This window comes from Phyllobates terribilis, unplaced genomic scaffold (assembly GCF_046119375.1).
Source record: "Phyllobates terribilis strain yellow unplaced genomic scaffold, ASM4611937v1 Scaffold_1__5_contigs__length_1240528914, whole genome shotgun sequence".
NCBI lineage: Eukaryota > Metazoa > Chordata > Amphibia > Anura > Dendrobatidae > Phyllobates > Phyllobates terribilis.
Genome location: NW_027362761.1, coordinates 976,458,171 through 976,470,330, shown reverse-complemented (window position 1 = coordinate 976,470,330; position 12,160 = coordinate 976,458,171). Strand labels below are relative to the sequence as shown.

The 12,160-nt window shown below is 40.9% G+C and overlaps 1 protein-coding gene across 5 annotated transcripts in view; it reads left to right on the top strand.

The window, feature by feature from the left end:
• The window catches only part of LOC141156714 (cytochrome P450 3A24-like), a 90,842-nt gene extending 79,388 nt beyond the window's left edge, over nt 1-11,454 (top strand). For all 5 annotated transcript variants that reach the window (XM_073643042.1, XM_073643007.1, XM_073643024.1 and 2 more), the window contains 5 exons: nt 1,347-1,428; nt 1,933-2,093; nt 3,639-3,865; nt 4,523-4,685; nt 7,236-11,454. In XM_073643042.1, the coding sequence (XP_073499143.1) occupies nt 1,347-1,428; nt 1,933-2,093; nt 3,639-3,865; nt 4,523-4,685; nt 7,236-7,319 (717 nt within the window). In that variant the 3' untranslated portion in view covers nt 7,320-11,454. The remainder of the gene's footprint in view (nt 1-1,346; nt 1,429-1,932; nt 2,094-3,638; nt 3,866-4,522; nt 4,686-7,235) is intronic.
• The last annotated feature ends 706 nt before the right edge of the window (nt 11,455-12,160 follow it).

Genomic DNA, 12,160 nt, shown 5'->3' with positions numbered 1-12,160 from the left:
TCAGCCGAGTACCATTTTCACAAAATGTACAGTTCCGGTAAGAAGAGACTATGATCTCCCTAAGTACTGTTCTGATATATTATAAATAGAGATGCTTCAAATTTAATGTTTTGCAAGTGAAATATTGTTCTCTCTTTGTATAGACTAAAGAAAGTTCTTATGTTTTGCTCCAGGGCTAAAATATCAGGTTGGGGGGGAGTTTGATATAATCTACTCAAAAGATGCTTTGAAGTCTTATAAAGTTCTATAATGGTATTGAAGGCAGGCTGGCTCAATTTTGCAGGGGGGAGGCAAGAGGATGGGGGCTCTCAACTACTGCCGCACTGAGTGTTTAAGATGGAGAGGCTTGGGTACTGAGGCAGGGGCACCACCATTAGTGATGCAGACAACCCACAGAGGGCAAAGTCAGGAAGCCAGCAGGGGGATCACCTCCAAGCCAGCCGCAGCCGTCGGAGGAAACTCTGAGGGTGAGCAGCAGTTCTGGTGCAGTGAAGTGCTGCTGGAGAGAGAAGCTCTGCTGCAGCAACAAGCGCAGGCACCGCCTCACCTCTATGCCCCTTGCCGCAACTCTGAGCTCCGCCACCGGCAGGGTAAGCTGGTGTTGTCTGGAAAGTGGGCAGGCACCCTACCGTAGAGGCCGCAGCCACTTGCTGGCCAAGGCGCACATGCACCCGCTTCGATATCCAGGTCCTCGCGCAACGGGCATCAGGGAAATCTCAGGGGACCCCTCTTCACCTATGTGTCCCACGCTGAGTCCTTGGGTTCCACTGCCAACGGGACAAGCCGGCCCCAGATGAGCGGTGGTCGGATGCCCACAGGAGAGGCCACAGCTGTGTGTTAGTAGCAGGCCGCAAGTCAATTCTTCCTCTTGATAAGGCTGATCCTGTCAAAAAAGGGTTCAAATGAAAGCTGGATGTTGGGGTGTAATCAGGTGGATATTTAATTTCCTGGATGTCTATTAAGACATGAGGATTGCTTGAGATAAAGTGTTTGGGGTTCAGAGCTCAGTCAAACATGTCTGACTTCCTTCCGGTCACGCCCCCTTGTGAATGTGTAATTCCAACTGGGAAATATATAGTGGTGGGATTCCCTCTTTGTCCTCTACCACCCATCTTGATTGTTATGGAAGGGATAAAATGTTGATATTTTATAATTCTGAGCCCAAGTTGATTTTTAAATATTGGAGAACTCCATTAATAAAAAGGCTGGGAATAATATATGATGCCACAATGTAAAAAGTAGTGAAGGTAGTCACTCAATTATCTGAGACATAGTACTAAAGTAGAATGCAAAGGAATAAGAATACTGCATCTTTGCTTGTTCTGATCTTTTCTTATGTCTTTCAGGATCGAGTAGATTTCCTGCAACTCATGGTAGATGCACAGTCTAGAGGCAACAGTACAGGAGAGTCAGATCATGGCTATAAAGGTATGAAGGCTGACTTTCCGTATCTTTCTTAAATGGTGTTCCATGTGGCCTTCAGACGCTATTGGGCTTTTACACATTAGAATTTTGCTAGAACCTATTATAAAATAATTTCGTGATACAATGTACAGTATTATTATGTAACTTGGCGTAAAACATTAGTAGAAGAGAATTTACTGGACACTAATCTTCATTGCATCCGAAGCATACTGATGGCGGGTGGGTTCCTTCAAGAAGACCACTGCCTGTTTGTCTTTGGCACACCACTTAGGATTGTAGAAGAAGAAACCCAGCATTTTAAAATAATATAAGACCCCTTAAACAACAAAAATATGTTTTTGTCTTTTTATTGACCAGTGCGACTATAGCCTACTCTATTTTGCTTTGTGCTCTATCGACATATTTGTGATTTGATGCACAAGTTAGCCAATATAACTTTCAGGTTTTTGGTGCAGAAAGGTTTACGCCCACTCACTTGTAAGATAACCAACTCTATGTACTTCACAGAATTGACAGACACGGAAATTATGGCTCAGGGACTTATCTTCATTATGGCTGGTTATGACACCACCAGCACTACACTCATGTTTCTGGCTTACCATCTGGCAACTCATCCGGATGTCCAAACCAAACTTCAGGAGGACATTGACACCTTTCTTCCCAATAAGGTACACCGATATGGAATAATGGCACGAAATAGTGCTCGCTAATTGTATACTATATGTATCAATATGGTGTCTCATATTCAATACAATGTTTTGGGTGTCTAAGGTCCCAAAAATTTGAAATAGAAAAGCTTGGAAACTTGGGACATGTACAGAGCCAAAAATCGTAGATACAAACCAGGCCAAAAATATTTACCCTGAAAAATAATTACAACTACTTTAAATATATCCAACACAACTGGCACAAAGACATATTGATGGGTGAGCCTACAGGAAAACACCCATAGTAACATGGAACCAGTCACCATAATAAGACAGTGTATACAAAATGCCCAAATGAGAATGATATATAGACTAAATTAAATTGAAGTGCCAAAAGAATGATTTCGTGAAAAGAGGGTTAGAAAAGGTACAAGCAATAGTAGCAGAAAAATAGCATTTCACAAATACTTTGTCAGGGGTCCTGTTGTGTTGGACATATTTATGCTTTTTAACTTATATTTAATTAAAGCCAATTTTTACGCTTTTACAACAACTTTGGTAGCTGCAGGTTTTTGGATCTTGTTTCATAGTCTTGGATTTGGACTCCCTACTTTGCATAGGGTTCCAATTTCTGTTTTCATTAAAATAACTAGTATAATGGTACAATATAGAGAAGTAATGAAGTAATTTACTTTATATAAATATATATTGATGATATTTGTAAACGATTTTCCAGCACATTCTCATCAATAGTGTGATGATTGAAAATTCCTATTTCATTCTAATAGTAGCCCTATTAATATATGCAGCAAATAGCATTTATCATTATGTCCAGCACTGTAGACACAGCATTTTTTTCAGTTAAAATCAAAAAAATTGTCTTCTTTTGTCAAAAATATTTTAGATTTGAGAGTCCTCAGTGGTTGATACCTTTTAATGGCTAACTGAAAAGATGGTAACAAATTGCAAGCTTTCGAGTATAACACAAAATCTGAAGAATCACATATTTATACCCAATAAGACACAGAAATAATGCAATAGATGAGACAAGTGACGTAAAGCAGAACTATCATTATGGGAGAGGGATAAATAGTTTGTGGCCGTAAATATTGGAATAGTTCATAGATAAGGAGTGTGAAAGTTTTATTGTTCTGTGATTGAAACATGCCAGTTTTGTGATGCCCCCACAGGTCTGAGGAGCACATTCCTTAGTTGATGAAGAATGACATAAATCCATGCTTTTCTGTCAAGAAGCTAAATATTCTTTCAGTTAAATATGACCTGCTCCTGTTTTCAGCTCTAAGGGCTTGTTCACATGTTGCGTTTCAACGTTGCAAGATTTTAAGCAAACTTCCACATTAAAGCCAGAATAGACATAATAATGGCCAAAATAGCAAAACACCCCTCTCACGGAAAATTAATTACTAATAGCATAATTTGTAACAACTTGCTATCATTTGGGAATGTGGTAGAAATTTCTGAATGTTTTGATTACATTAGAAGATGACCTTGAGTATACCAAAGGTGAAAAAGCAAAGTATTCAATGTATTCATCGTTGTCTTCAGGCTCCCCCGACATATGAAGCTCTGATGCAGATGGAGTACCTTGATATGGTGGTTCATGAAACCTTACGACTCTATCCCGTAGCTGGGAGAATTGAACGTGTTTGTAAGACCACAACTGAGATCAATGGAGTGACTATCCCAAAGGACATGGTGACTGTTATCCCAGTCTTTGTGCTGCACCGTGACCCTGAGTTCTGGCCTGATCCAGAGGAATTCCGACCTGAAAGGTATCATATATGTAAGGACATTTTCTTGAAAACTCAATGGGCTCTATTCATCATTTTGTGTTTTTTTAAGTCCCTTTTCTTTTTTGTCTTGTGGCATTAGTTGCCATTTTTGCGTCAAAATGACGCACACAATTCATGAATTTGGCACAACGTAAAAAATTGGCTTTTTTCCTGTCTTGAACTGTATTTGGGACTTTTGGTGCAAAAATTGTGTCAGATTGTGGGAATATATGAAAATACACCAGGGGCGCTAAAGTGAAGTTGCGCCAAATTTTGCAAATTTTTAAAATTCAGGAGAAAACATCTGGAATTGCTAAACTCTGCCCACAAAGCAGAAAAAACAGGCAACCACTTATAAAATATCGTTTAAAAAAGGCACAAATAGAATAAATAATTGAGTGCAAAAAAAAGGTGCAAATCACACAAAACTAGGCAAAAAATAGGCGCAAAGGCAATGATGAATTGGGGCCAATGAGTATACAGAGAAAAACTCAATCATATTGAATATTAAATAGCCGTCCAATTCTGCTGCAATCAATGGGTTCTGATAGCTTTACTCTAATGTGTTTGGGGTCTATACACTATGATTGAAATGCTAAGCTGGTCATGCATTATTAATTTTTTTTACGGTTTGTGTTATATCTTTTTCATGCACAGATTTAGTAAAGAGAACAGGGAGACACAAGACCCTTATACCTTCCTACCCTTTGGAGCTGGACCACGGAACTGCATAGGGATGAGATTTGCCATGATCAGTATGAAATCAGTCATCTCCCTGCTACTGCAGAACTTCTCTTTCCGAACGTGCAAAGACACTCCAGTAAGTATATACTGTACCCCTTCAGTGTGTGTGTATATGTATATATACTGAAGAGGCATGGTGTATATTTTTTTATATACCAGGGGGCACAGGTATTCAGGGTGCACTGTGCATAATTTGTTTTATATATTCTTTAAGCACTATGTGTATTTTTATATACATGATACAGGAGGCACATAATATGTTTTATGATATTAAGGGTGCCAAGTGTATGTATTTTGGTCACTTGTACAAAAATTATTTATAGGGGTACTCTGGGGTAATTTTTTTTCATCGTGGTGCCCCAAAGTTGAAAAGTTTGGGAAATACTGGACTAGATAATCACTTGTGGGCCAAACATTCAGGATTCCAGAGAATTCCCAGCACTGTGTGGCATTTGTGTGCGAGAACTGTCTTCTACTGTCCAAATGGGACCTTGCGAAACTGACTGGAAGAGGGAGAGTTTCAGGAGGGACAAGTGTGGATGGAGTAACCGGTCAGATGACCTTGAGGATGTGGTTCCCTGGTATAAAAGGTCACAGAAAACCAAAACAGGAGTGGATTTGGCACCAAGAGAAGATACGGTTAGGACGTGTGTTGATGAAGACACTGAGGCCGGGGTATCAGGCCATGAAAAGAAGCGTGAACCAGTGGACTGTGGCGCACCTGTAAGCAGAACTCAGGTGGCGCCAGATAAGCTCTGGAACCCAGATGCCACCAATCAAGGCCAGAAGACCAGACCTGCGCCAAGCAAGCTCCGGAACCCATGCTACACCAGTCTAGACCCAGAGGCCAGACCTGCGCCTGTTGACATCTGGAGCCCAGACAACGGCAGTCAAGAGCCGAGGCCCAGCCCTCATCCCACATTGTACGGGAGACATCCACCGTTGGTCAAGCACCAAAGATCTGTGAGGAAACCCGTTTGGGGGTGGACGCCTGCGGTGGTGAATGGGAGATGCGAGTGAGTCTTTGTCATGAGGACTTGCGACCTAGTGGGAAGAACCGGAGACCTCTGGTTGGGGCCTGTGATAAGGAAAAGCAGTTCAGTGATTCTCATAGTACTGAGATCATTACCCATGTTGGAAAGTTATAAGAATATATAACAAGAGACTGTTGTAATAGTTAGCATGAACCTGAAGATTCATTGTATATCTATATATATATATTTCACGCTGTAATTACTCTGCTTTGTATTATTCACCATTACTATAGTTCCCACAATTTCCCGCCACCCTAGAGAATTAAACGGTTTCAATGGTTACTTCCACCTTGTCCCTCACTGCGTATTGCATCCGGTCACCTGCTTACACATGCAAGTCAAAGAGTGCGTGGAAATCATAGGACTGCATTCAGATGACATCTGAGTGCAGTCCTATTTCTGTGCACCGACACAATGGAGAAAATGGTGAAATTTTTTTCTCGATCTTATCCTCAGTGTGCTCTGATTCTGTTATAAGAGATAATCAGATTACACTATGGTCAAAGTTTGATCAGTGTGTAATTTGCATAATCGACCCGATTCTCTCAGATGAGAGAATCTACGGCCATCCTCACCTGTTTTAGAGCTTTCAAGCGCTGCTCTAAAGCTGATCAGATTGCTGGATCTGATGTCCTTGCCTTACCACGATGCTATAGTAGTAATGCTGCCTCTGTTTGGAGAATAGGAGAGTGCACAGTTCTGGCCAGTGGCGCATTCATGCTGCCAGCCTGTACGGTTGATCTTCAGGAGCCCACCTCCCCCTATCAAGTGGGAGGCAAGGGAGCAGTGCCCTCCTGAGAATAATGGGAATATGTCAGTAAGATTTGCCCTAGGCAAGCATAGGTGATGTAGGCTAGAGCTGTGATAAACTCTACAAAGAATGCATATAAACCTGGGGGCCAGTACCGGAGGGAGAAGCGAAGACGAGCCAGGGACTGCAACTGCACTTATATGCCCATCAGTGCACTTGCAAAGCTAATTTGCATATGAATTTATATATGAATTCCACAGCAAAGGAGCATTAAATTCAGACAAAAATATACCTGGAAAGGTTTTACACATCCCAACCCTGCAGATTCTCAGATTCCCTTTAAAAAATTATTAACATTTATTACCATTATACAGAAGCTGGTTTTACAAGTCTTAGGGCTCGTTCACATGACCATATTCTCAGTCTGAGTCCAGTCTGTGAAAAAACGGACAGAACTTGGACCAATGTTATTCAATGAGGCAGTGCAGATGGGTGATTTTTTCACTGCGTGTGAAACAAATAGCAGCATTCACTAGTTTCTTGCATAAATCCGATTACACTTGCCCATTCAAGTCTATGGGTGCGTAAAAATAAATCATATGCCAAATGGAGCCATAGTATGGCATCTGATGTTTACGGATACATTACTATTTTGTAACATAGGAAACTAAATGGTTTTGTGAATGATTAATAGCTGCTGCTATAAAAAAACGGATTGTATATGGACTGCACACGGATGACAAGTGAGAAATAAAACGTCCCACTTTTCTGGATGAAACTGTAAACGATTTTTATACTCTCATGTGAACCTACCCTTAATCTGATAAATCTAATTTTACAGATACCTCTGGAAATTGACACCCGAGGATTCCTGAAGACAACTAAACCTATTATACTCAACCTTGTGTCTAGAGAAGCCTCGTAGACTGAAAGTTAGATGCCGAAGACCGCTGTGGATGGGACACAGATATCTGTACTAAATGGAGAACGAATGAGTTGACTGGAATACACTATAATCAGAAAATGTGCAAAAAGGCGAGGAGCATGCCTGTAAATCTTGCAAATACAAAAGAAATTGATGAATAGATGCCTGTAACATTCTGTAACAAATCTTTCTCCTACAGCCTTGTCTTCTTCATTGACACATATCAGACCCAGTCTGCAACGTCTGGGCTATGTATGTATGGTACTAAAGAGAATGTGTTTCATTACTGCTGTCCAGAAGATCATGTTTTCTAATTACAGCATGTATAGTTAGTAGCAGAACTTGTGTAAAGCTTCTTGCAGCCACTTACTGGTCAATATGAAATTGTAGAACTGCTTCTTACCTAGCTACATATCACTAACTGGCTCGATTCCTATAAGGGAAATAAATATTATTGATCTTTTGTAAAATTATTTAACACCTTCAACCCTGAGCCTGTTTTCACCTTCCTGATCAGGCCAAATTTTACAATTCTGACCAGTGTCACTTTATGTGGTAACAACTCTGGAACGCTTCAACTTATCCCAGTGATTCTGAGATTGTTTTCTCACGACATGTTACTACTTCATGTTAGTAGTAAATTTAGGCCAATATTTTTTCTGTTGATTTGTGAAAAAATTGGAAATTTGGCCACAATTTTGAAAATTTCGCAATTTTCAAACTTTTATGCCCTTAAACCAGAAATCATATTTGCCACATGTCTATTTTACATAAGAATTATTTGTGAAACATAATTTTTTTTTAGGAAGTTAGAAGGGTTAGAAGCAATTTCTCAATTTTCCAGCAAAATTTACAAAACCAATTTTTGTAGTGGCCTATATGACAGAAAATACCCAAAAGTGACCCCATTCTAAAAAAAACTGTACCCCTCAAAGTGCTCAAAACCACATTCAAGATGTTTATTAACCCTTCAGGTGCTTCACAGGAATTAAAGCAAAGTGGAAGGAAAAAATAAAAATTTTACTTTTTCCTGCAAAAATTTAGTCTTTTCCCCAAATTTATCATTTTCACAAGGGTAACAGGAGAAAAATGGTACAATTTGTTGTCGAAATTATCCTGGGTACACCGATACTCCATATGTGTTGGAAAACTACTGTTTGGGCGCACTTCAGGGCTCGGAAAGGAAGGAGAACTATTTGACTTTTGGAGCGCAAAATTGGCTGGAATACATAGAAGACGCCATGTCGCGTTTGCAGAGCCCTTGCTGTGCCTAAACAGTGGAAACCCCACAAAAGTGACCACATTATTGAAACTACACCCCTCAAGGAACTAATCTAGAGGTGTGGTGAGCACCTTGAACCCACAAGTGCCTCACAGAATTTTATAACATTGAGCTGTGAAAATGAAAAAAATACACTTTTCCTGCAAAAATTTTGATTTTGCCCAAAATTTTTCATTTTCACAAGGGTAACAGGAGAAAGTGAACTGTTCAATTTGTTGTACAATTTTTCCTGAGTACACCGATACCCCATAGGGGATAAAAAACTACTGTTTGGGCACTAGTCAAGGCTCACAAGGGAAGGAGAGCCAGTCTCTGACAGCGGCATTTAATGAGCGCTGGCAGGGGGTGCGTCATTCCATGTCACACGATCGCGGGGCACCAATAGGTTGCCATGACAGCTGGGGGTCTGCTGCAAAACCTCTGTGTTTGTCATGACGATTCTCATGTGAAAGCCAGCGTTTAGCTGGAAACCGTGATTTCACTATATATAGCAGTGCTGATGTATTGCTATGTATAGTACAAGCGATAAGAACTTCAAGTACCTTAAGGGGACTAACAAATACAGGAAAAAGTTAGAATTTTTTTTTAAAAAATATAAATGTTGAAATCACCCTTTTTTGCCCCATTAAAAATAAAACTAAAACTTAAAAAATAAACATATTTGGCATTGCTACGTTCATAAAAAACTGATCTATCAAAGTATAAAAGAAATTAATCCCATTGGTAAACGGTGTAACAAGAAAAGTAATCAAAACACAAGAAGTACGTTTTTTTGCCATTGCAACATTGATCTACTATTTTTACTATGTAATTGGATGTTACTGTCTGTCCATTGGTATACAGTACAGACCAAAAGTTTGGACACACCTTCTCATTTAAAGATTTTTCTGTATTTTCATGACTTTGAAAATTGTACTTTCACACTGAAGGCATCAAAACTATGAATTAACACATGTGGAATTATATACTTAACAAAAAAGTGTGAAACAACTGAAAATATGTCTTATATTCTAGGTTCTTCAAAGTAGCCACCTTTTGCTTTGATGACTGCTTTGCACACTCTTGGCATTCTCTTGATGAGCTTCAAGAGGTAGTCACCGGAAATGGTCTTCCAACAATCTTGAAGGAGTTCCCAGAGATGCTTAGCACTTGTTGGCCCTTTTGCCTTCACTCTGCGGTCCAGCTCACCCCAAACCATCTCGATTGGGTTCAGGTCTGGTGACGGTGGAGGCCAGGTCATCTGGCGTAGCACCCCATCACTCTCCTTCTTGGTAATTTTAGGCTTGGAAGGACCCAATAACCATTGACCTTCCCAGCCTGATAGCATCAGATTTAACAGAAAGCCTGCCAATAAAACATGTCTGACTGAATGTAATGCAGTGCTTGTTTGTGAAAAAATATACAGAGCGACAAAACACTAAACACCTTATGTAAACCTTGTGGGGGGAGACTGGTGCACAGAAACTGAGTCTGATAGGAGCAGACAGAGTTTCTCAGTAAGAGACATTAATCCCTTCATTGCCTTGGCAAGCTGTAAGAGGAGGAGCAACAGAAGAGGACAGGACTGACTGGCTGAGCAAGCTGGAGAAGAGGGGGGAGGAGACAATACTAGAGGACATGAGGGTTGTCAGTTATTACTGAGTAGAGACAGCAGTGAACCAGAAGGCGAGCACAGTGCACAGACTGATAGTTCTGCTGCTCCATGTGAGAGGACAGTGCGCTTTCGAGATGCACTACAACCACAGACCAGCCAGGGTACCCGGGAATGCCCACTTCCTCCTGGCTTTCCATCAAGGAAAAGAACTCTGCCTTGCATCCTTAAAGGGAATCTGTCACCCCCCTGGGACCTATCAGACCTTTAATATGGGTGATAGAAATGTGAATCTATACTTACCTGTATGTCCCATATTAGAGGTTTACTTGCTTTGAAATACCTTTATATTAAATTAGTTTTGACAAGCTTCCCGTCTGGGGGACGCGAAGAAATCCCCACCTGTTAACTTCATTTCCAAATTCTCCCCCTGCCCTGTGACGTCCAGTTCCCGGCCAGATCCCGCGCCTGCGCAATTTACCTTGTACGGAAGGGGCAGTAATCCCTGCCATCTGTGTAGCCTTGTGGAGCAGGAAACTTGTGCACAGGCGCCGGGAAGGCAGAGTGACTCACCGGCGCCTGCGCACAAGTTTCCCCCGGACGCGAAGCTTGTCAAAACGAATTTAATAAAAAGGTATTTCACAGCAAGCAAACCTCTAATATGGGACATACAGGTAAGTATAGATTCACATTTCTATCACCTGTATGCCCATATTAGAGGGATGATAGGTCCCAGGGGGGTGACAGATTCCCTTTAAGCAACTGAATCCTGAAGCCCAGTCTGGAAACCTGTGTGATTGCAGAAATGCTTCATCAAAGAGTAGCTTGCTGGGCTTGTGGTTCCAATGGGGAGAAGTATATAATAGTTACTTATAAGGGAGCATTGCTGGGACTTGTGGTTCAACGCACTAGGAGTTATAGTAGAACCAGCTGTGGAGGGGATCTTTTTTCCTATGGCATTACGTGCACCAACGGACTCTGAAAGTGTGCCATCACCCACGGCAACCAGGCCCCAACATTGAACTTTGTTGTTTCCATTGCTGCAGCCATTTATAGTTTAAGCAGCATTAGTTAGGAGTGTGCTTGTTGCGATTTAAAGGTCAAGTGTTATCCCTAACATTCAGGTTAACTGCAAATCCCTATATTGTATTTGTATTTTTAGATTGTGTAAAACTATTTGTTTTATTGTTACTTGCTATTCCCCTCACCCTATTTACCATTTATCCGCTTTATAAATAAACCTGTTAATTGTTCCAACTTAATCTCTTGTGTGTGCATGCATACGGAGTGTGGACAGGGGTTTCCCGAGTCGACCCCAAGCAGAAGAGGAAGACCCTCTTGCATCCCATTACAGCTCCCAGCAAGATTCGGGTGGAGGCACTGCGCCATATTGAAGTGAGAACTACCGGACACCCTGCCCACGGAGGCGGCTTAAAGGGATGTTACACCTAAATTAAACAGACACAATAAACTTGAAGAATAACAATAATAAAATGCCAGAACAAATACAAATACAGTCGCTCTGGCACAAATGAAAAAGAATATATGCAAAAATTGCAAAAATTTGAAAAAATAAATAGATAAATGCAGCATACTACTATCACAACCAAGGGATCATTAGTTGGATAAAAGATAAAGATGTGGAGGCAACCTGTGCAAAAATCAAAGAGGCAGATAGGGGTACAGACCCCATGAATATCGTCACTAAATGTGTGGCTTCATCATTAGCACACATCATCACACCGCGCTGGGACTCTGATGTTCTGTACAAGCATCGGCGCTGTGACAGAGTAGTGCTTTGCCTTGCTGATGGAGTCGTCGGGATCCGGGATTAGGTGAGTATATGATTTTTTTTATTATTAAAACTTGTGGTGTGTTGTGGGGGCATCATAAATAATGGGGGACCCTTATACATGGTATAGGAGACCCTGAAACCGTTTTGAGAGGCCATCATACAATTTAGGAACT